Source organism: Podarcis erhardii (genome assembly GCF_964252035.2).
Source record: "Podarcis erhardii genome assembly, chromosome: 6".
Lineage (NCBI taxonomy): Eukaryota > Metazoa > Chordata > Lepidosauria > Squamata > Lacertidae > Podarcis > Podarcis erhardii.
Genome location: NC_138510.1, coordinates 54,535,528 through 54,560,816, shown reverse-complemented (window position 1 = coordinate 54,560,816; position 25,289 = coordinate 54,535,528). Strand labels below are relative to the sequence as shown.

Genomic DNA, 25,289 nt, shown 5'->3' with positions numbered 1-25,289 from the left:
ATCCCGCCTTTCACTCCCTTTAAGGAGTCTCAAAGTGGCTAACATTCTCCTTTCCCTTCCTCCCCCACAACAAACACTCTGTGAGGTGAGTGGGGCTGAGAGACTTCAAGAAGTGTGACTGGCCCAAGGTCACCCAGCAGCTGCATGTGGAGGAGCGGAGACGCGAACCCGGTTCCCCAGATTATGAGACTACCGCTCTTAACCACTACACCACACTCAATCAATTCTTCACTGGCAAGATGAGTGATGTGTCAAGCCACCGCACGGGAAAGCTGAAGTGAGAACCAACCTTGGTTCCAACCTCAAGCTCTGTCTCTCAACTAAGCCTGAGCTGCAGCCAAAGTCTTGGTTTACAGCTCCTGGTTAATCTGGGAGAGCTAAATCACAAGCCCACATTCAGATGACAAGCCATGGATTGACTCAGCTGACCAGCAGAACAACTGGGAAGGAGCAAAACAGCCACGATCCCCCACACCCGGAGAACCTGCCGTATTTTAGTAAGGTGTGAACCAGGCCAGTATCTGATTGCTTCTTTAGTTTGTATCTAGCTCAGGAGCAGGGAACTTCTGGTCTTCCAGGCAGGGCCCAAACATAATTTTGTGTGAATACTTCTGTTTGAGGACTGCTACCAGTCTGAACAGACAATACTGTGAGAACCTGGTTACTGGGCAGCTTGCTATGTTCCACCATCTCTTCCTCTTCCACCCATCTACACAGTGATTGTAATTAGGAATGGCCTAACATGCCAGATTTTTGTGGTGTGACTCAACTTGCTAAGATAAGGCTTTGCATGGGGCTAAAACACACAGAGGAGATGTCCATTTCTAGACTGCCTCTGTTCTTTGATCTGTGCTGCTGACCCTCTTTCCTTTGAAGTAGAACGGTACTCTCAGCTTGCATCTCTCTTCACTGCCAAACCCCTCCTCACGTCTTCATTCAGATCTCGAGATGAGAAATTGTCTTGGGGACAAAAGAGCAAGAATGGCTTCCTTGGATTCTGGCTTAACAGGTTAGCTTAGAAGCAGACACCTCTTTCATATCCAAGTTATGCATTTCCTATAATAAACATATTTGTTACCTTCCCGCCTACTTTTCCAGATTCACAAGCTTATAATTTCCTGTTTCAATGGCTCAGTAGCAGTGCAGTTTTCTCATAACACTCTAACTCCGACATTATTTTGGGAATGACAACGGGATGTTGTTACAGGAAAAGCATCTTACTCTGTCAAAGGTTCTGGAGTTAAAGAATAAATGAAAGGTAGAATGCAAACCCCAAATATATTTTAGGCTAGGGCACAGAGCATTTCATCGCCTGGCTTCACTAAAAAACCTCTTATATTTTCGAAATCCCTTTGCTGCCACCTTGTGATTTGATTGAACATAACCACAATTCTACCAGCTGCTGGAAAATTAACTATGAAACTGAAAATTTGGGATCTCTACTGCCCCTCCTTCCTTCTCCCTCTCTTTTTGACAGGAAGAAACATAGAAAGCTGCTTTATACTGAGTCAGATCATTGGTCCAGCTAGTTGAATATGGCACACAGCCTGGAAGCTATTTTTCAGGGTTTCAGACAGGCGACATTCCCATATCTATGTGGAGATGTTGGGGATTGAACTGGGAATCCTCTACATGCAAATCAAATGTTCTGCATCCTTTCCCTCTGTTGACCTGGAGCACATTCACACATAACTTTGGAAATGCATTGTTCTGAGCACTCTCTGAATTATTGAATTGCTTTAAGCTATTACAGAGTGTGAAAATGCAACCTTTACATGCTTTCAGACTGAACTGAATAAAAGTAAAAGTTATTGTGGCAGAGAAATAAAACAAAGAAGTTGTCCCATGTGAGCTGATCCTTAAGTTTTCAGAAGCAGGCAGAAATTCCATAGCATGCCAGTGACACACCTTTTCCCCTCAGTGACCTAGGATCCTATGAACAAACATGGGGGTTTCAAACGTGTGGGGCTGCCAACCCTCTTCTTTGACACCCGATCAACCCCTCCTCTCATTCCACATGACTACCATTTATTTATTTATTGTTATATTTACATCCCTTTTAAACCGGTGACAGCCAATCAACTGACAGCACATTACTGCTGAATCTTTCTGACTCAGCACTTCCATAGAAAGTATTGCAGGCTGACTGCATCAGCCAGTTGCATCAGCTAGCAAACTCAAGTGTGCAGACTTACTATCTCACACAGCATTCTGTGAATCCCGACAAAGTGGCCCAAGGTCACCCAGTGAGTTTCATGGCTGAGTGGGGACTTAAACCTTGGGCTCCCACATCCTAGTCCAGCACTCCATCCATTACACTCCACTGGCTGAAGTGCATTTGCTGGATGTACAGAAAGCTTCCTCTTCCCTGACACCTTACATCTCACACCTAGCTCTGGTTTAATCCTTCATTAAATGACTTTCCCCCATATTGCCTTCTAAGGAGCTATATTCTTCTCTTGCCTTTGGTAAACAGACTTTTTAAAAACGTTTTAAAAACAGGTGTGCCAAGTGTTCCAATAAACTGGATGAGTAATGAATACAGGGGTGGAGGCTTGCTTGGAACAAAGCAACACTGACAAAATGAGGACATCAACTTTCACCTAGAAGAACATGAACGATACATTGATATATGACTATAGTGGCTTCACCACAGTATCAGAGACAGCCTAGGGACATGGACAAACCGTGCACTGGGCATATTGGCTTAGATGACTATAACAGGGAATTAGACAAATTCATGGAGGATACGTCTATCAGTGGTTAGGTGTCATGATGGGGTTTCCAACTTCAGGTATGCCACTAAATATGAATTGCTAGGGAGCAACAGAAGAAGTAGGCTAGTGCTGTCATCTCCTGCTGGTGGCCTTCCCAGAGGCATCTGGTTGACCACTGTGGAGAAATAGGATACTAGACGAGATGAACTGTTGGTCTAATCCAACAGCGCTTTTCTTATATTTTTATGTACTCATTCTTACAGCTGCATCGTAGTGACTGTTTTTGCACTGGTAGATTAAAATGTGTTTCAAATTTAATTAAGTGCACCAGTTCCAGGATCAATACTGTAGATTGACTCAGCAACCCACCCACTTTGGAAGATGAGGAAACACCACACTTTAATCTTCTTGATTGTTAATCAAGATGCTAATTATCATTATGTGAGCATGTGGACTCCACTCAACCCAAATGTTAGGGCTAGAATAGTTGGTTAATTTATGAAAACAGAAAATAGAGTTTGTGGAATCGAGAAGGTACTGGTATAAGTGAAAATTGTACAAGGCCCTTCATATAAACCCTCAACAACAGGCAAACTAATTGTGGGTCAAGAAAGGAAACTGGCATGGGAAGGAATGTATATAAATTCCTGCTCTGTTTTTGCAGGACTCTGCTGATTTCAAATAACATCTGATCTTCAGGATCTTCACTACAACAATAAGCCCTCATAGTACCATCAGCTCTGTAGCATGAAGGAATCACAGCTGATGCAATGCTACATTCTGTCAAGTTACACATAAAGTAGGGCTGTGTACTAGATTGGGTAAGGGAAGCTGGATTGGGTAAGGATGCAGGTTGCGCTGTGGTCTAAACCACTGAGCCTCTTGGGCTTGCTGATCAGAAGTTCAAGAGTTCGCATCCACGCGATGGGGTAAGCTCCCATTGCTCTGTCCAAGCTCCTGCCAACCTAGCAGTTCGAAAGTATACCAGTGCAAGTAGATAAATAGGTACCACTGTGGCAGGAAGGTAAATGGCATTTCTGTGCACTCTCCATGGTCCTGCATGTGCCAGTAGTGGTTTAGTCATGCTTGCCACATGACCTGGGAAGCTGTCTGTGAACAAGCGCCAGCTTCCTTGGCCTGAAAAGTGAGATGAGAGCTGCACTCCATAGTCACCTTTGAATGGACTTAACCATCCAGAGTTCCTTTACCTTTTACTCAACTGGGACAAAGCTGGAATCCAAACTCAGTTGGGGGATGCAGGCTTGACCCAAGTTGGGAAGGTGCAGGAGCAGGATCAAATTCTCCTCCTACCAGCAGGCGATTGGACGATTTGATCCTGCAGGCTGCAGCTCCTTGGCTAGGGCCTTCTCCATTCACCAGTCTTCCTTCTATGAGAAAGAGAGAAAAAGGCATGAAGAAGCTTTTTCCCATCCGCACCCCAGGTAGTAGCTCTCTTTTCCACTAGGACGAAGGGGGAGTCACGGCAGCACTTTCCTCACTACAGAAGCTCTTTTTGGTTAGGTCGTTTCTCACCTCAGAGTCACTGCTGTCTTCCTAACAGAGCCAGGAGTATGACTGGTCTGATCATGCAGGGTGCTGCTCCTCCACATGGAAAGTGCTTGTGAAGGAGCAGCACCCTACAGGATTAAACCCTCCTGCTCTTAGTTGGGTGGGGTGGGAGGACAAAGGAAACTCAGGATCTCCTCCTTCCCCAGGATGTACCTGACCACATGTTTAATTAGGGTTTTTAAAAACCCAACTTAAACAATTAGCCTTGCTCCCAAATTGATTCAGGCCTGTTCCATGTGTCAGCTGACGGACAGCGACTCCCAGGAATGAGCATGTTTTGCACTCCAAGGAACGACCATGCTTTTCCCTTCCCTTTGCAATGCATGCAAATGCACAAAGAAACTCTGTATGTGTCTTTGGGTGACTCAGCTTAACAGATTAATTCAGGCTCACTACACACACGCCGTATTTGTGGATCTAGGAAAACAAGCAACCCAAAGGTCAAATGCTGCAATTTTCCTTTAAAATCCTGACTCAGGTGGAATACTTATTGGAATACTTTCTTGCAGTTGTTTATGAGCTGCTTTCCCACAGTTAGAATTTAAATCCTATGCAATGGAATGAAAGTTACACAATAATATTATTATTATTCAAGCCAACACAAGATCCAAGGTTGATCCTTGGGTTGATCTCTCTCTCACGCACTTGCACACACACTGATTTCATATCTACCTCTTCAAATGCTCTTGAGCCTTTCCCCTCAGTTAGTGTGCAGGTGTGAAAGACATAATGATCCTGTTCAGTTTTTTTAATTCAGTTTCTTTTTTAACTGAATAATGGCTGTAAAGAATGTTGGCTCCAGAACCCAGCTGCAGCCCTCCTGCATATTTTGTGTCACCCATGAACAGATGCATTCTATCCAAAGCACATTTTTAGTCTTCCAACCATCAGTTTTTTGTATGGCTTTTTCATGTCTTAACGTTGTCTTCCTTTATAGAAATAAATTTAATTACCACTGCTAACAGACAAATCTACTTTACCCAATTTCTCCTTCTCTCCCCTGAGCATAGCTGCCAGGGCTGGTTCCTTCACCACCACCAACTTCCCCTTTTTATGGTCTCCTGTGCAATTGACAAGGTTGGGGAAAATGTCTGTCGATTTCACTGACAATATTTTATTATGTTTTTAGATATGTTGGAAGCCACCCAGGCAACCCAGATAGATGGGTGGGATATAAATAATAAAATGATTATTATTATTACTATTACTATTGAATAGGACACCCCTGTTTTCATCAGAGAAATGTTGGCGGGTATGAGTTCTGGCAAGCAGAATTGAAAGCAAAAAATATTTTCCCCAAATCAAAATATATCTCAATGCAGCACTCTTTACTGTCCTCAAAACACTCACAACCTTCCATCTGAAGTTAGAGAGACTCCTGGAGATATCTGAGACAATTTCTTCTGGTTATTCAGCTTTCTGTACCACTCAAACGATCCCAATCCAAAAATATACTGCTATGGCCAAGAGGTGCATCCTATCTATCTCCAGACATTTTTTTAAAAAACATTTCCAAAAGCTTGGAAATCAACACCTGTTCAGGACTGCAGTCTATCAGTGCTATGGTCCTATATACTTTCACCTGTGTGTAATTCCAGTTGAACTGTATTTTGAGTAGACATTAGTATGGGGCTGCACTGTAAAACTACCACCCTTAACATACTTATAGTGCAGCCCATATCATGTCTATTCAACGTTGTTGAATTCAAAGCAGTTTACTTCCAGATAAGTGGATTTCAGCCTTACTAAGGAATATGTCTCATGGAAAACAGTGGGAGTTGCTTCCTTTAAATGAACAGATATGGGATTATGCTGCAAGGCTGAAATCCTATGTACAATTACCTGGAAGTAAGTCCCATTGAAGTTACTCAGTCAGACATCTCAAGCTACAGTGTGAGACAGCCAGTGTGGTGTAGTGGTTAAGAGCGGTAGTCTCGTAATCTGGGGAACCGGGTTCGCGTCTCTACTCCTCCACATGCAGCTGCTGGGTGACCTTGGGCCAGTCACACTTCTTTGAAGTCTCTCAGCCTCACTCACCTCACAGCGTGTTTGTTGTGGGTGAGGAAGGGAAAGGAGAATGTTAGCTGCTTTGAGACTCCTTAGGGTAGTGATAAAGCGGGATATCCAATCCAGACTCCTCTTCTTTTTCTTCTTCTTCACAGATGGAGATGCTTAAATATTGATTTGCAGATTACACCCTTTAAGTATTTACTTAGGGTTAAATAATCACCAGGGACGCAGGTGGCGCTGTGGGTTAAAGCCTCAGCGCCTAGGACTTGCCGATTGAAAGGTCGGCGGTTCGAATCCCTGCGGCGGGGTGCGCTCCCGCTGCTCGGTCCCAGCGCCTGCCAACCTAGCAGTTCGAAAGCACCTCCGGGTGCAAGTAGATAAATAGGGACCGCTTACCAGCGGGAAGGTAAACGGCGTTTCCGTGTGCGGCTCTGGCTCGCCAGATGCAGCTTTGTCACGCTGGCCATGTGACCCGGAAGTGTCTCCGGACAGCGCTGGCCCCTGGCCTCTTAAGAGAGATGGGCGCACAACCCCAGAGTCTGTCAAGACTGGCCCGTACGGGCAGGGGTACCTTTACCTTTACCTTAAATAACCACCTACTTATTTCATGCAAGTCATCGCATGGGTGTTTAAACGAAGAACAACTGTTTTGACTATTGGACACACTTGTATGAATCACCACTTTCTCAGTGTTATTACCGTACTTCAATGAGTTGCGGGTACAGGTTGAAAGCACACAATTCAGGGTTGTAGGGCAAGAAATATGGGCCTATCTTTATAGCCTTCTGATAGTAAGTTCTTGTGGCACATAGACTCCTTGCTTATTGAAACCCGTGGTGTGACTGGCAAGCAGATCTTTTGCTTGGAAGATATCTTCTAGAGCACAGAGATGAGTTGTTACCTGCCTTGGAAGTTATGGCATGAAGGAACTGAACCATGTTGGCTACTTTTAACAAGTTGGATGTTGGAAAAGTAGCTTGCAAGAGTCAAGACATGGGCTTATATTACATTTCCAGTGAAACACATTCATAGAAATGAAGCAAACACATCAAAGGATTGGGAGACCTAATGTAAAAATCTTCCTCTGTCACTGGCTTATTATATGGTGTTGGACTCATTATTCTAGTACCCTTTCAATCCAAACTACCTAATAGGCTTGAGGTTGCCCACCAGTGATCCAGATGTCAGACAACAGGAGGTAGGGGATGATCCTTGAGCTGGCACCAACCCTCAAGGAAGGACCAGAAATACTGTGAAATGGTTTATCCTCTGCCCATTCCCATCATGAGAAAGATATAATTGATTATCAAGTATTAAACACAGCTGAAAGGTCTACCAAACCAAGAAGGAAGTACTCTCCATGTTCAGATCACTTGGTGTGGATTGTCCAACAAGGTGACCAAAGTTTATGTTAGTCCCCAAACCAAATCTGAATCCAGATTGAAATGAATCTATATGCTCAGCTTTCACCTGAGATTAAAATCTGTGGCCTGTAAGAAGCCAAGGGAAGCTCAGTATTCCAACTGGGTGAAGGAGCTCCTTGTGAATCCTAGAATGTGATTCATAACCATGGAATGTATACATAATTTTCTGTAATTAATATCCAACATACAGTGAAGTTTCACCCTTACTCTAGTTAATAAACTCTCTTAATTAAAGCAGGTCAAAGGCTAGATGAGATGGTAAACTGAAAATTTTCCTTCAGGGCTTCTTCAAGTCAAGTGTTATGAATGGGGTGATTATTTTGGAAGAAACAGCAAATGAGGTTGCAACAGGAGGCTTATGCAATAGCAAGTGTGAGCTTGTCATTTCCCTGACTATTGGTTACAGCAACTATTCTTGGAAGAATAAAAGGAGAAGGTGTCACAAGACATCTCAAGCCACAGCTCTAGAGACGCTACCACCATGGTATTCACAACAGAGAAAACGGCAACTCTCACTTTCCAGATCGTGCAACTATGTGCTGGCTTCTGTCTGGTTTATGTGGTGATTAAATCCACCCAGTTATATTTCAAGAGACAAAAATTGCTCAAAACTTTGGAGAGTTTCCCAGGTCCTCCCAGCCATTGGCTCTATGGTAATATCCACCAGGTAAGCAAAAAGATACAGTATATGTGTGTGGATAATTGAGCTTGGAAAAGATGCTAGATTTGGGTGAAATTTGGGTATAATGGGGACACCGTTTGACTTGTGTTTTAAAGACTTTCAAATTGGTCTCTTTTTAATGTATTTTTATTAAAGATTTCTTGGTTTACAAAATATGTGCAATGTCTCTTTTTTCCGCAGGTCAGTTTCATTTGTTGAGACATTAGTGTTACATTAGGAAGAAAAGGGGGGGAGAGGTGGAGGGGGGGCATGGTGGGTGGGGGTGGGGTCAGGTGACGATGTTTCTATTTTAAATTGGTCCCTTACATTACTGGAATGGTTGTTTATGAGTGGTTGTGGCTTCCCTGAATCTATCAAACGGAGAGGCTTCTTCAAACACTAGCAAGCATTTATGAAAAACGAACACCTGTATACAGAGAGACTGGGCATGGAAACTGGCAGACTTCCTTGAGATGTGCTTGGTACCCCATTCATTTCCTACTGAAGAGAATTAGGTAGATGAAAGGTCTCAAATCATTTCCCCAGCTTAGGTCACGTGTCGCACTTGAAAGAGACGGGAGTGCAACTAAAAATGGAAATCCTATCACTGCAGATCACCAGTCAGGCAGAGGACCAGAACATGATGGAGAAGTGGGCTGAAAAATTCCCTTACGCTTTCCCCAGATGGTTTGGGGGTTTTGTTCCTGCTGTAGTTATCACTCACCCTGATTATGCCAAAACTTTATTTAGCAGAAATGGTAAGTGTGTTTCATTGAGGATAATTCATTTTTTATAACAAAATAAAAAAAATTCCTTCCAGTAGCACCTTAAAGACCAACTGAGTTAGTTCTAGGTATGAGCTTTCGTGTGCATGCACACTTCTTCAGATACCTCATTTTTTATATGTAGGGTGGCCATTTGTGCATCAACAAAAATGAGGAGATGCATAAAACTTGCATGTGCAACTTTAGAAATAATTACTATAATTTAAATAGAAATACATTTTGCCATAGTGGGGGGAAATTGTGACCAGGTGAATTATGTGTCTGCTCAGTCTGCTAACCGGGTGCCAACTAATTGCTAACGTCCTGCTCTCCCTTCTCAAGATTCTTTGTCCTTAAACCACATTTCGACCAGAGAGCTGCTTAAACAGAGCTTGCTTTCAAATAGAGAACTATCCTCTGTAAAGGTCCACATGGCCACTTTATTAATAAGTTTTTAATGTTTGTTGTTTTTTATTATTATGTTTTTAGTATTTTGTTGGAAGCTGTCCAGAGCGGCTGGGGCAACCCTGTCAGCGGGGTGGCATAGAAATAATAAAATTATAATGTTGTTGATGATGATGCACCTATAGATATAAAATGTTCTAGAGAACATGCTCCAGACTCTGCTTCATTTTATGAACATGTGTCTATAATACTAATAATTAATTTATACAGTAAACACCCCATTTATGCACATTTAAGATGTGTGCAACTGTGCACATGCACACTGCTCCAAACCCAGAAGTAACCTGAGAATATCACAAAATGGTCACAAAAGGGGTGGTGTGGAACGGGGTGTTTGCTGTTTCAAATGTACACAATTTCACTTAATTGCGCAATGCCTTGGAATGTAACCTCCATGTAAATGGGGTGCTTGTGTGTGTTTTGCCTGTACCCTACCTTTCCCCCTGATCAGTAAGTTCAAGGGGGCTTACTGATGAAAACAAAAACCTATATGAATCTTAATCACAGATAAAAGATTTCTAAAACCTTCATGTGGTTAGATTAATGGATGTGGAATTGCCATGATAAGGAAATGTCTCACAAGGCAAAGAATGAAAGGTCTATAGTTTCTTGTGGTATCACAGAAGAGGAATACCACAGGCCTTAGACATAGCTTGTCATAGCACATACATACATCTAAATAATACTGATTGCCATGCTAACATGTGTAAATTTTTGTGGCTGAAGTTTACTATGTCTCTCATCTTTTCATTAAAAAAAACCACAACAGATTTCCAACATGAGTGCTGAAAATGTTAACTCTTGTTGTAAATTTAAATTTGTGACACTGATTGGTATGTTTGACTTTTCTAATTTTCTAGATACTAAAGCTAAAGATGTCTATGAGCCCTTGATTCCTTGGATTGGTATGTGTACGAGTTACTTGTCTACGCATCGTTGTCATTTACAGAATACAAGGGCGTTAGAATCTTAACTGTCACCCAAGCCTTAACTTGATGTAATTTCAAAGAGTTTTAATTCTCCTTTCAGGAGGAATGGCTGGGGAAGTGAAGCATTCCCCTCTCGACAGCTGTGTCACCACCGCCTAGGGGTATGGTACCATGGTATGGGGCATGGTGATGGCATTGTTTGAGTTCCGTGGGTGTTTCTGCTGGTCTGGGTATGCAGTATGGACTTTACTGCCCCGTACCTTGTCCCCATCCCAGTACTGTCCCACATGACAAAGATTTTAGTCATATGGTACTGATTTTATGGGCAGTCGCACCTAGGTTTGTAATGTGCTACTTGTCTAAGGGATGAATTTAAGGATTAGCCCATGTAGCCCAATGGTTGCCATCAATTTGATCTGAATTAATTTTATAATGAAATGATTTTAGAATGTTGTATTATTTTATTGTTGTTAGTCACCCTGAGCCCAGCTTCGGCTGCGGAGGGTGGGATATAAATAAAGTTTATTATTATTATTATTATTATTATTATTATTATTATTATTATTATTATATCATGGCACCACAGCCTAACATTAGCTAATACCAATCCATTCATCTCTTTTCCCACATTTTAATAATAATAATAATAATAATAATAATAATAATAATAATAATAATAATACCTTTATTGTCATTGTACAACCTGTGTACAATGAAATTAAACGAGCCTCTCCCCAAAAAACACTCAATCTCTTATTCAACAACACACCATCTTGCAAGTCAATTTTGCTATGTTATTTTTCATTCAACAGTCTAACAGCCCATGGATAGAAGCTATTTTTTAGCCTGTTGGTACGGCTGATTATACTTCTTTACCCTGCCAGAGGGTAGAAGATTAAAGAGGTGATGGCCGGGGTGTGAGTCATCCCTGAGAATTTTTCTCGCTCTCCTAAGGCAACGATCCTTTGCGATGTCATTTAGCGGACTCAAGGGACAGCCCATGATGCATTTTGCATAGAACATAATGGATTTATGATATTTGGTATCTCTTCTCTCTGCAATTTTTTGTTTCATAGCTCATATTGGTATTTTGATGACAAACCTAAGTTTCTTTCTTCTGACATTTCCTACATCTCTTGTTATTGCTGTTACATAGTTCTTGGAGTCATTGGCTTTTTCCCACTGATGAATTCTATAGTAATTAAACAGTATTCCACAGATCAGTGGGAGGTTCTTGCTACTTAGTAAAGGTGCAAAGGAAAACGACATTTTCTTTATGTTAATGAAGTTGACTAGAATAAATCTGTGAATATGCCACAGCCCACAAATTGCTTTCTTAGGCGGTGATCTCATGCACATTTCCCATGAGTAAGACCCACTGAACACTGAATTATGGTGCTGGAGGAGAGTCCCATTGACTGCAAGAAGATCAAACCTCTCCATTCTGAAGGAAATCAGCTCACTAGAAGGACAAATCCTAAAGCTGAGGCTCCAACACTTTGGCCACCTCATGAGAAGAGAAGACTCCCTGGAAAAGACCCTGATGTTGGGAAAGATGGAGGGCACAAGGAGAAGGGGACGACAGAGGACGAGATGGTTGGACAGTGTGCTCGAAGCTACCAGCATGAGTTTGACCAAACTGCGGGAGGCAGTAGAAAAAAAGGAGTGCCTGGCGTGCTCTGGTCCATGGGGTCATGAAGAGTCGGACACAACTAAACGACTAAACAACAACAACAACAACAACAACAACAACAACAACAACAACAAACATACTGAGCTTTGCACTGTGCAAATATCTTTGCAAGAGGATTTGAAAAATCAAAGGGGACAAATCATGGCAAGAGTGGGTGTAATAACATGAATCCTTTTCTATGTACATGCTAACTAGTCTATTGCTATTTGTACCCATAGGGAGAGGACTGCTTGTCTTAAATGGACCCAAGTGGCACCAGCACAGGCGATTGCTAACACCAGCTTTCCACTATGACATTTTGAAACCCTATGTGGCACAAATTGCAGATTCAGTCAAAGTTATGCTGGTAATTAACCTATGCTCACATTGCAAAAGAAATGATATTATAACTACTCAATTCTGTATCAGTTATTACTGGGAAGAATTACCCCAGTCCAGTTTGTGTGTGTATTCAGCCAAATGGTAGCATGTCATTCAAAATACTGAGCTCTGTCAATGAAATACTGTAATGGAGACTATGCCTTATCACTTCCATCAGTTCTGTGCCCAGGCACCTTAGACATGACCCGCATTCCTCCACATGGTTGCCAGCAGAGAAGTCTGTCTTTGCTTTGAATTTCCAAAGACTCATCTGTACCATGTGTATTGCATGATTCCCCACCCCCCATACATTTCATATACAGTGCAGTAGCAATTTGTGCACAAGTAGCCCCATGGTCATCCTGAAACATAGTTGCACAAAAGAACCTAGAAATCTGTTGCACACATATATAATGAGAACTCAGCATATTGCATTTTTAAAGCATTAGGAGTTGCATCCCATGAGATTACCTTATAGTGCTCCTGACATGATATATATTATCATAGCAACCACCAGTCACACTCATCTGTGGCACAAATCCAGTGGCATTGCTGTACACTAGCGCACAGGCGCATGGCTTGGTGCATGTTGCACAAGGGCACTTCACATTGCTACACAGGCGCAATGAAACTGAAGAAGGGATTTGGGAAATATCAGATATGATGCTTTCAAAGCACTTCCACCTTTAAGGAAAAGATACAGAGCTTTCAGGCGGTGGGTGGTACTCAGTGGAGTGCAAAAGCAAATATTCTGCCTACACAAGGATTTCTCCTAGGGCAATGGAACATTCTCATCCTCTCCACCCCTGCCTTAAATTCCCCCAACCATTTGTAGCAGACTTGGGGATGATTCAGAGAATGCACAGGGGGAGGTGAGTAATCGTTGTTCTAGCATGATTATTTACTTGAATGCTGCCCAAAGCAAGCAACTTAAGCTTCCTCACCTGTTTCTCACATCAGGATAAATGGGAGAAGCTGATTTCAGAGGACCCCACAAAGTCTTTGGAGATGTTTGACCATGTCAGTTTAATGACTCTTGACAGCATCATGAAATGTGCATTCAGTTACAAGAGTAGCTGTCAGACGGACAAGTTAGTACTGTCAAATTAATACTATTGAAGGTTCTTGGTGGCATGGCCCATATCTGTTTGTCTGAAATATTCCATTTTTCTTTTCCTCCAGAGAGCAGGATTATTATGTCAATGCTGTGCAAGATATGACTCTCCTAGTGTTTCAGAGAGTCACCTCAGCATTTCTGCGGAACCAGCTCATCTATTCATGCACCCCATCAGGACGGCGCTTTAAGGAAGCCTGCAGCTTGGCACATCATCATACAGGTATCTTACAGACATTGGCAGATTTGTCTCTTCTTCCTATGCGAGCTTTACTGAAATGGACTACTATAAGCAAGTCCTTTGGTTCAACAGGATATCTAACTGATAATGAGTGGCATAGGAGCCAACTCATAGAAGCTTCCAGTGAAATCTCTGAGGGGGCTCCCCCACCAAATAGATAGGCATCGCCATTCAAGTGGTGTGCGTGAGCCACATCATGTGACTGATTATGTGCAGCGGGGCTTACCTGTTGGCGCCCATGGTAAGTGGTGCCGAAGGTGGTCCCAACTGTGCAAGAGCTAATAGTTCTGTCCTGTATCCATTGCTTGATGTTGAAAATCAGTAGTGTTGGGATTCAAGCAAACCTGCCTGAGAGCATCTAAGCTGGGAGTTCTAGAATCTCTTCCTCAAATACTCTTTTGTACAGGGTCACTAAGTGCAGGAAAAGGGTCTCTGCTGGTGTTCAAGAGCACTTCTTCATTGTTGCTTTATAAGTTCTCCTCCAAAATTATGCAGAAAGACAACTCAACCTTTGCAACCAGTATAAATTATGCAATTTAAGGACACTGCCATATTTTACTTCTTTTGCGTAATTTACACTGCAATCCGGTACATGTCTACTCAGAAATAAAACCCATGGCATTCAATGGGATGCTATCAGGTAAATGAATATAAGACTGCAGCCTTGTTTTCCTTCTCATGGGACTCATGGTACTCATGGGACAAGCCCTGCTACTCCTTGATACACACCATGACTATCTAGCACCCTCTGTGCTTCTTCAGAGGCTTCAGTATCCAGGGAGATTATCTGCAATCAGATGGCACCTGCTAAATTACGATTGGACCTAATGCAATATTTTAGGGTGCAATCCATACCCTCATGCTGGGAGAGCTGGATGGGACAGAGGCCTCCCTCCACCCTTGGAGGGGTGTAAGCATCACTCCACTGGTATGAGGCTCCCTGTTCTGTCCACTGAAGGTCCTTTTGCCAGTGGTAGCCTGTGGAGAGGTTGAGCTGGCATAGAATCCACAGGATCCCATGCCAGTCCCACTTGATAGCCTCAGGCCCAGTCACTAGGTCAACTGCAGTCAGGTGTAACCCAAATCAGGCTTCTGCCTTGTGCTTGAAGGATGGCTGTGGATACCATGGTGGACACATGACTCTCTCATGCCCCTCCACTGCCTGATTGCACTGCCAGTTGTATAGTAGCTGCATTTTAAAGTAACCTTCATTTTGGATATTTTAAAATATTTGCCACCTGCACTGAACTCAAGGGGTAATATGGGGTTAAAGAAATAATGAGAAAGAAATGTGATATGCTGATGTAATTTTATTTTGTAATGGCAGAAAAAGTAATTGCAGAGAGGAAGGAATCACTTAAGAATGAAAGGGAACTTGAAAAGATCCAGAAGAAACGACGCTTGGATTTTTTGGACATTCTTCTTTGTGCCAAGGTACGAATTTATATGAAGCAGTTAAGCATCCTCTACGTTACACATCTTTTACAACTGGCTCACAAAGCAAACAGCTGGCCAGATATTTGATTAAATATAGTTCACCTTGATCTTCTCTTTAAGAATTACACAGAAAGGACATTTTTAGCAGGTCCATTACTGTAGTACTAATGATGGGAAAAGGTGACAACTCTGCCCCTACTTTTCAGGGGACTACAGAAGTGTCAGCTTCCCCTTTGTCATCCATTTGTATCATTTTATGGGCCTTTTAAGTCCACATTTTAAGTTACAGATTGGGGGAAAATGGACAGTGAGGTTGAACTGCAAAATTGTTAATCATGGCAAAACCGGATGACTGTGGTCACTTCCTGCTCAAGACAAGGAGGAATAATCCACTATGTGGGCCACTGAAGCAGAAGCCAATCTGTAGAACAAATCTAAAAATTCCATTGCTGTGACACTTTTTGGTCTGGTGTTTTCATTTTCATTTCCTCTTCATGTCTATTGATATAAAACACAACCACCCTATTTTTCTTTGAACTCTCGAGTTAGCTGCTGATTACCTATCCCCTACTTTGTCAGGATGAAAACGGAGTTGGGTTGTCTGATGAAGACCTGCGCGCTGAAGTGGACACTTTCATGTTTGCAGGCCATGATACTACGGCCAGTGGAATCTCCTGGATCCTACATTCTATGGCTCAGCACCCAGAGCACCAGCAGAAATGCAGAGAAGAAATCAAAGACATTCTTGGGGATCGAGAGGACATCCATTGGTGAGATCAATATTGTTTGCCTTTGATCCCTCACCCCCGAGTGACTTAAACTGAGGGCCAAACTTGAAAACCTTGAGAAGAATGTTATGGGAAGTCTTCCTACTCTTTTTAAAAACAACAACAGCAACAACAACAACAACAACAACAACTGAAAAGCAGCTGGGGGAGGCTGCCAGTTTCAGAGAAGGAAAGTTGGGTGGGAGGCAATTCTTAATCCATGGGTGGGGAATTTCCCACCTATGGGCTTTCCAATTTGGCTTTTGAAGCCATTCTGCCTAGGCCAGATCAACCTGTTACTCACCTGACATCATCCCCCAAATCCCCAAGAACCCAATTAAGATATGTGATATGAACTCTCTCCAGTGACCACTTGAGTTAGTGGTTTTTATTCCTATTATACAAGGTGGGAGACATAGCTGCCAATTCCTTGGGGCCCTGGGTGCCTGATCAACCATAATATTCCCCATGAAGGTGCCAGGCACCCACAAATTTCGGTGCTAGGGCCATGCATGCTGCATGGCACCCATGGCCCTTGGCACCTATGGTCACGGGGCCAAGCTGCCACTCCTGGTGGTAGAAGGGAAAAGAAAACCCAAGCCTGGATATTTGATAAGGTTAACAGAATGCTTTCCAGATATTGCACTGCTATGGACACCCAGTATTTTGACAGCAGAAAGATGAATGGCTTTATTTGCAACTTTCAGGGATGATCTTGGTAAGATGACCTATACCACAATGTGCATAAAGGAGAGTCTCCGACTAAATTCTCCAGTTCCGGTAGTGTCCCGACAACTAAGCAAACCCATTACTTTTTTCGATGGACGCACTTTACCTGAAGGTTTGCATATTTTCTTTAAGAGCGAAGTTCTGTTTTTCATTCCCTTTTACTCACTGTAGAACCTCTAACCCTGAAATTAGATTGCAGCTCAGAACTTCAGTATAAATCCAGGGTGACTAGACTGTGAGCCTTCAGATGTTGCTAGACTGCCGACGTCCATAAGCTGCATCCATTATGGCCAGCCATGATAGGGGTTGCAAACCAACCAGAACTGGAGGATCGCAGATTAGCTACTACTATCATAGTAATACTGACTGAACTTCAGCAATTCCAGCTGATTTCAGATATCCCCAAGAAGCACCAAAAGAGGAAGTGCAAATAAATATAGATCATTTCTTCAATCGCCACTTGGTTGGGAACATAGCAATGGACAACTTGTCTAAGTCCCTATCAGGGACTGGGCAGAGGAGGAATGGTGGAGACCACTTCCCCATCCTGACCCTTCCAGGGAGGAGGAAGAGGACGACAGTCTAGATTTACAACAAGGATTTGAGGGAGGTTGCAACTAAGAGGCAGATGAGGGTAAAAGTTGGGAAATCATGGGAAGAGCAACACCCAGCTGACACATTTTCATTAGAAAGCATTCCAGACCCACCATCTTCCATAACCTGGCGAGCCTTAAAAGTAGGAGAGCAAAGAGCTCGTAGAGGAGATGATGAGAATGACAAATGAGGAAGTGGGAGAGACCGGTGGGGTGGGTGGGTGAAGAGTCATTCGGGACACCGCCATTATCCAAGAGGCTGGGTTCTATAGCCTCTCTCTGTAAAGATTGAAATAAAAAAGGTCTGTAAGAAACTTCCTCTTGTTTTTATACTTTCCTGGGCAACCAGCTGGGAGCCATTGATAGCATCCTGACAGTCCCTTGCAGGGGATATGTGCACATACCAACACAAGGGCAGAAGAAAGGCGGCAGAGGCGGGTGGCTTCCTTTCCCTGGAAAGCCTTCAGCTACACCAGCATCCTCCTTGTGAGGAACCATATATGTGAAGCACAATAAAATGAGGTTTACCCGTATTTGTTAGTTTGCACTTTGATTGCAGATTTGCTAATGAACTGCCGTTCCTGCAGTTTGCATGGGAAATCCATTGCTGAAACCACTGTATGCACATATAACCATCAACAACAGAAACATAAGCAAGAATCTGAAGAGCAATTTTAATTAAGCCCCTCGATGGTACAAGGTCTAAAACTCCTTGGGTGCATTGAATTAGTTGTTGGTATGTGATCTTTTGGTGAGTTCCATCTCACTCACAATTCTAAAATGTTGTAAACACTGTATTCTCCTGTTCTTTCTTTTACAGGATTTAGAGTTTCAGTTGCCATCCATTGTGTTCATAAAAACCCCAGTGTATGGCAAGACCCTGAGGTAAATAATTCCTTTTATATAAGGGAAAAGAATAAGCACAAAACCTGCCAATGTCCTGGAAAAAGGAGACACCTTGTTTTTCCCTGCAAGAGCACAGCGGCCATTTTGGGCGTCATGATCTCACACCATTTCACGCTGAGATCTTGCACCAAAGAAGCATTTTGTGGGGCTGTGATCTTGTGTGGTGTCCTAAAATGCATTTTTGGGGAGCTGTGAGAGCACAGCCCCCCCCCCGAAGCACGTCTTTTGGGCTCCATGGTCTTGTGAGGGTCACGTGACATGCATGGGAGCACGCCCTGGTTTGGGGTCTCAACCTGTTGAAGGGTATGTAACTATATAGTTAAATTCAAGCATCCAACTATGTTCTGAAGTTCTACAAGGCTCTAGGATGCACATGGGCCTCTGTGTGATGCGGCAAATGCCCATTCACATAAATCTTCTTGTATAGTTTAATTGCGGATGGTTTAATTTTAATGTTTATATAACTGGCTTTTAGTCTCTGTAAACCATATGGAAGCCTATATTGCCATTAAATAGTGGGCATGTATTTGGTATCTACGTGCATTTCAAACTGCACTTCCCACAAGCTTGCTCTCAATTCTTTTTAAAGGTAAAGGTAAAGGGACCCCTGACCATTAGGTCCAGTTGTGGATGACTCTCGGCTTGCGGCACTCATCTCGCTTTATTGGCCGAGGGAGCCGGTGTACAGCTTCTGGGTCATGTGGCCAGGATGACTAAGCCGCTTCTGGCGAACCAGAGCAGCGCACGGAAACTCCGTTTACCTTCCCGCCAGAGTGGTACCGTTAATCACTTAAAAAATAGGTATGCTGCTGTGATTAATGAAACAGATTTATGTGGCAAAACATTTTGGCTTCCACCTTAGGAGTTGACAACAGCGGAAGCGGAAGCATTTTGCCACATAAATAAACCTGTTTTGTTAACCACAGTAACATATATCTAGCTGTGGATATAGATCATCATAATGATGGGGAAGTTCTGCATGCTTACTAGCTTTTCAGATCAATAGATCTTGCTCTTATTTTAGGAAGCTCCAACAGCTGCCTACAATGGTGCAATGGAAACCTAGAGGATGCAAATATATACACTTCCCCATCGCACTTGGAACAATGGTGTTTCTTTTTTATTGAACAATATGGGTTGTTTAGCTCTCCTATAAATCCTTCTCCTCTTGTGTCAAAACTAATGCTGCAGTTTAGCAAGCATAAACCATTAAAAAGGTACCTAAAACCTTGTTTACTTTAGGTATTTAATCCTACAAGATTCTCAGCGGACAACCCATCTCAAAGACATCCTCATTCATTCATCCCTTTTGCAGCTGGATCAAGGTGAGTCTGAAACACACCCTTTTTAATAGCATTGACTTTTTAAAAAAGGAGAAGAAAAGTTTGTGTTTTGTCCCCAGGCAAAGTCTACCGAGCATGACTTTAAGAATTATAGGAAGAACATGTGTGCAACAAATATAGAGAACATTTTCTCTTTCAGAAGGCTGTACAATTCATACAGCTCTTTTCTCAGGTTAAGTGTGGGATTCGCAAGTTAGGCAGAAAATAGGTGTCACCCATACTCAGTGTGCAAAAGATCACGGACTACTACTTTGACCTCATTTAATATAGACAGAGATGCATTTGAATTTGATCACTTGATGATATTCATAGCCACTTTCCTTTTCCACTCTGATTAGGAACTGTATCGGGCAACAATTTGCTATGAATGAGATGAAAGTAGCTCTTGCTCTAACACTGCTTCGCTTTGAAATCCTGCCAGACCCATCAAAGCTGCCCATTCCTATCCCTCAGATAGTCCTGAAGTCTGAGAATGGGATACACCTCTTCTTGAAGAAACTTGACTGATATATCAGAGAATTCTATCAGAAGGTTCTTCTCTCCCCCCCCCTTAAAAATGATCTTTATTGGTTTTAGAGATTTTCCAAATTTCGCCATCATAATACATACCTTATTTCTTTTAACCTTAATACTTTAACTCTAAACAAAATTGTACTTCCCTCCCTCCTTATTCTGGTTTCTCTATATTTTCTTTATATTTACACATTTGTCATGTTTACATTCTATGTATACTTAATACTATGTAATAATACTATTCAAAATTTCATTAATGAAACAAAAGACGAGGAGTGGAAATCAGTTATGATTAAATGGGCACAAGATATAGGCCATAACATAATGTTTGAAGATTGGGAAAGACTGTGGAAAACTGACTTAAAATTTACAGATTGTTCTTTATTGAAAGAAAATTATATGAAAATAATGTATAGATGGTATATAACACCAGTTCAGATAGCAAAAATGTACAAAACTGGCTCAGATGTATGTTGGAAATGTAAGGAAAAAGAAGGAACTTTTTATCATATGTGGTGGGATTGTAGTGAAATTTAAAAAAATTGGGAAATGATATATAATGAATTGAATAAAATGTTCTAATTAACATTTGTAAAAAAGCCTGAAGCATTTTTGTTAGGGATTGTAGGAAAAGACTTGCCAAGGAAACTGAAGAACATATTTATGTATGCGACAACGGTGGCAAGAGTCTTAATTGCACAAGGCTGGAAGAATGAAGAAATCACGACGAAAGAACTGTGGCAAGAAAAACTGATGAACTATGTGGAACTGGTGAAACTGATGCATAAATTACATGACAAGGACAACTGTGATTTTAAAGAAGAATGGGAACCTTTTACAAAGTACTTAAAGAAACAACAAAATGAACTGAACTCATTGGCAGGTTTTGAATAAACAAATCCAAATTTACCATTGGTAACATATAGATAGATAAATTAAGGATCATTACAATTTTAGAATATGCAGAGAATAACATGTGCTCAAAAACCAGAGAGAGGAACTGAGGGAAGTCAGGGAGGGTGGGTTCTTTTTAGGGAGGGGGGAGGGAAATAAGGTTGATATGTTTTTGACAAATTGTTGTGCTGAAGCGCTTAGAATATGCAGAGAATAACATGTGCTCAAAAACCAGAGAGAGGAACTGAGGGAAGTCAAGGAGGGTGGGTTCTTTTTAGGGGGGGGGGAATAAGATTGATATGTGTTATGGGTTAAGGGGCTGCTTGTGCGTAAATGGTTGAGTTCTCAACTCATGCAATCAGTTTCTAAACTCTCCCAGTCCGCGGAGCCATGGATGCATGGCTACCTCAATCGCTGGCAGAATCCGTCAGTGGGCGCTTCCGGAATTTACGCCAACATAAGAGTTCCTTAGCAGAAACTCTCCTTCTGGACTCTCTGCGTGACAGTTTCCTGCGCGGAGTAGGCGTCCCCAGCGGAGGTCCTGAAACCTCTCCGCTGTTCTCACTGGAAGTATCTTGGAGCCATCCCTCCGACTGAGTTTCTGCGGGAACTCTCTCTCTCCCCCTGCTGGTTCCTTCCTCAGCATCCGAGGGTCTCCTAGCCTCCCTGAGCCCTTCCACCACCTGACTCTCCGATGGCAGTTCCCTGACATCCACCTCCCCTCCAGGACCCCCCTCACCCCCCGTTTCCCCCTCTTCTCTGGCTGATGAGGCTGGGAACCCCCTGAAAGAATCCTCCTCATCTTCGGATGACTCGAAAACCGCCCTCCACCTACTACTGTCCCTTCTTCCCGAATACTCTTCCCCATCTGATTTTTCTTCCTCTTCTTGTCCTGATTCTGGGAACCCCTCAAACTCCCCTTCTTCGTCAGTGGTGGCGAAGTGTTCCTCCCAGAACCTAGCCAAGGGCTGAGGCTTCCTTGGGTACCAGAGATGAAACGTTCCTACTAAAACCTCATCATCAACCGTTTCTGCCGGTACCCAGGTATTTTCGGACTCCGGTTCCCCTTCCCATGCCACTAAGTACTCCACCTGTTTACCCTTCCACCGAGAGTCGAGTATTTCTGCTACATGACTGCTGCTTTCCCTCTCTTCTACTTCCGGTGCCGCGGGAACCTCACCTTCACGTCCCAAAAATTCCCGCCCCTCCCGGTATGGTGACAGTAATGACCTATGGAATACTGGATGCAGTTTCATGTTGTCTGGCAACCTGAGTCTGAAGGCCACCGGATTGACCTGTTGTATAACTTCGAAGGGTCCCAGTCGTTTCGGCCTCAATTTCTTGCACCCGCCCTTGAATGGCAACCCTTGTGTTGACAACCACACCCGGTCCCCCACCCTTATGGTCTCTCCTTTCCTTCTGCTCCTATCTGCCTGCTTCTTGTATTCTTCCTTGGCCCTATCCAAATTCATCTTGAGCTGTTGATGTATGGCTTCCATTTCTTCCACGAAATGTTCCGCTGCCGGTACGCTCCATCTTTCCCCTCCTTCCCCTGGAAAGGCCCTAGGGTGACACCCATAATTGGCCATAAATGGACTCATGCCCGTGGACACATTTTCCGCGTTATTGTAGGCGAATTCGGCCAGGGCCCATTTCTCTACCCAATCATTCTCTCTGTCATTTACATAACACCTCAGATATTGTTGCAGAATACTGTTTGCCCTTTCCGCCTGCCCATTTGTTTCTGGGCGTCTGGCGGTCGAGAAATTGACCTCTACGTGCAGTAAGCTCATGAGCTTCCTCCAGAACCTGGACATAAATTGTTTCCCTCTGTCTGAGACCAACCTCAAGGGGGCGCCATGCAACCTAAAAATGTGTTCTATAAACAACCTGGTGGTTTCTTCCGCTGTCACCACATGTGAGCAAGCTATAAAGTGGCACATCTTGGTTAACAGGTCTCCCACTACCATTACCGCAGTCTTTCCCTTGGATCTTGGTAAATCCGTCATAAAATCTATGGAAACTGCCTCCCATGGCCGTTCGGGTGTGGGTAATGGTTCCAGCCAGTGCCGCCCTCTCCCCCTTTGCTTGCTGGCAGCGGTCGCACCCCCTTACATACTCTCGTACATCTTCCCTCACCTTGGGCCACCAGAACTGCCTGGTAACTAACCACATGGTTTTGTGTTGCCCAAAGTGCCCTGCGGTGGGGCTGTCGTGTAGTTGTTTGAGTACTCTACCCCTCAATTCCCCTTCCGGTATGTACAATGCCCCTTTGTAATACAACGCCCCGTTCCTTTCTTCAAACCCCCCTGTGTTCTCCCCGGCTCTCCTGAGCCCTCTGAGCTTATCTTGGGCGTATTCATCGTTCTCTGTCCCTTCTACCAGTTCCCTTTGCCCCACCAATGCTGCTCCACAAACCCAGTGGTCCTCTGGGATAATATGCCTTTCCTCGGGCGCTCCCTCCCCCTCCATATACTCTGGCTTTCGAGAGAGAGCGTCCGCCCTGACGTTCTCTGGTCCCGGTACGTAGCGAATCTCAAAATGGAATTTGGAGAACTCCTGTGCCCATCTCACTTGTCTCTGGTTCAGTACTCGGGCCGTTCTCCAATATTCCAGATTTTTGTGGTCCGTGCACACCTGGACCTTGTGCTGCGCTCCAATCAGCAGGTGTCGCCACCGCCGAAACGCTTCATGAATGGCGAGCAGTTCCCGGTCGTACACTGTGTAGTTCCTTTCGGATTTATTCAACTTCCGCGAGAAGAAGGCACACGGTCTCCAGTCCGACGCATCTTTTCCCGGCTGGAGAAGCACCGCCCCTACCGCTCGATCAGATGCGTCCGTCTCTACCCTCATCGGCTTCTGTAGATCTACGTGCAAGAGCTGTTCCTCCGACGCAAACACTTTCTTTAGCTGTTCAAACGCTCACTGCGCCTCTTCCATCCAGGCGAATGTCTTCTTACTACTGAGACAATCGGTGATGGGCGCCGTTAAGTGGGCAAAGTTTTTGATGAACTTCCGATAGAAGTTTCCAAACCCCAGGAATCTCTGCACGTCCTTCCTGGTTCTGGGTGTCTTCCATTCCAGTACCGCTTGGACTTTACTGGGATCCATGGCCAATCCCTTGTCTGACAAACGGTACCCCAGGAACTCCACCTCTCTGGTATGGAACTGGCACTTCTCCAGTTTTACCCACAGCTGGTTTGCTTGCAGCCTGCTTAGGACCTCCCGGACATCTCGGACATGCTGCTCCTCGTCCTCTGAGTAGACTAACACATCGTCTAAGAAGGCCACACAGTTCTTATAGAGCAGAGGTCCCAGGACGTGATGCATGAAGGATTGGAAGCAGGCTGAGCCCGCCTGTAATCCGAAGGGCATAACGAGATACTCAAAGGCCCCCAAGGGGGTGAACATGGTGGTCTTCCATTCATCCCCCTTCCTCATCTGTATCAGGTTATACGCCCTCCTCAGGTCCAGCTTGGTAAAAATCTTTCCCTTCCTCACCCTGGTCAGAATGTCGTCAATCCTGGGCATGGGAAAGGCCACTGGTTCTGACACCGAATTGACGGCCCGGAAGTCCACGACCAGCCTGGGTTTTTTCGAGTCCTTTTTGTCCACAAAAAACACTGGGCTGCCCCCCACCGCTCTTGACTCCCTGATGAACCCTCGTTTCAGGTTCTTGTCTATGAACTCCCTTAACTCCTGCATCTCCCTGTCCGACATAGCGTACAGTTTGCCCACTGGTAGCTGGGCTCCCGGGAGTAGGTTAATTTGACAGTCAAAGGGTCTATGCGGGGGCAGTCTATCTGCTTCCTTCTCGCTGAAAACATCACTCAGGTCTGCGTATTGTGGTGGTATTTCTCCCTTTTCTCCCACCACCACCCCTGCCAGACTTGCCCTAGCCAACCCCTGAGTTTCTCTTCCCTTGCAGTGTTCTAGGCAATGAGCTGACCCAAAAGAGACTGTCCGCTGGTGCCATCCCACTAGCGGGTCATGTAACGCCAGCCAGCTCATTCCTAATATGATGGGCGGCCCCGCCAGGGTGGCTACGTGAAATGCAATGACTTCCGTGTGCCTTGCCACCCTCATTGTCATGGGGACCATTTGTTGGCTCACTTCCCCTCCCAGAAGTTCCCTCCCATCAATCGTGGTCACCTGCAAGG

At 43.8% G+C, this 25,289-nt stretch overlaps 1 protein-coding gene and 1 long non-coding RNA gene across 2 annotated transcripts in view; one reads left to right on the top strand and one right to left on the bottom strand.

Annotated features, from left to right (window-relative positions):
- Positions 1 to 899: 899 nt before the first annotated feature.
- The window catches only part of LOC309345307, a 52,003-nt gene continuing 27,613 nt past the window's right edge, over positions 900 to 25,289 (bottom strand). Inside the window, exons 2-3 of the long non-coding RNA XR_014158171.1 lie at positions 3,450 to 4,105; positions 900 to 3,062 (exon numbers count right to left, since the gene is read on the bottom strand). This is a non-coding gene — a long non-coding RNA (uncharacterized lncRNA). The remainder of the gene's footprint in view (positions 3,063 to 3,449; positions 4,106 to 25,289) is intronic.
- LOC309344231 (uncharacterized protein) overlaps positions 8,171 to 25,289 on the top strand; it is a 43,078-nt gene continuing 25,959 nt past the window's right edge. The window contains exons 1-12 of the mRNA XM_081866480.1: positions 8,171 to 8,387; positions 8,995 to 9,139; positions 10,471 to 10,515; positions 12,403 to 12,578; positions 13,553 to 13,683; positions 13,775 to 13,929; positions 15,275 to 15,381; positions 15,964 to 16,154; positions 16,859 to 16,992; positions 18,294 to 18,358; positions 19,622 to 19,704; positions 20,061 to 20,228. Coding sequence (XP_081722606.1) covers positions 8,202 to 8,387; positions 8,995 to 9,139; positions 10,471 to 10,515; positions 12,403 to 12,578; positions 13,553 to 13,683; positions 13,775 to 13,929; positions 15,275 to 15,381; positions 15,964 to 16,154; positions 16,859 to 16,992; positions 18,294 to 18,358; positions 19,622 to 19,704; positions 20,061 to 20,228 — 1,586 coding nt within the window. The 5' untranslated portion in view covers positions 8,171 to 8,201. The remainder of the gene's footprint in view (positions 8,388 to 8,994; positions 9,140 to 10,470; positions 10,516 to 12,402; positions 12,579 to 13,552; positions 13,684 to 13,774; positions 13,930 to 15,274; positions 15,382 to 15,963; positions 16,155 to 16,858; positions 16,993 to 18,293; positions 18,359 to 19,621; positions 19,705 to 20,060; positions 20,229 to 25,289) is intronic.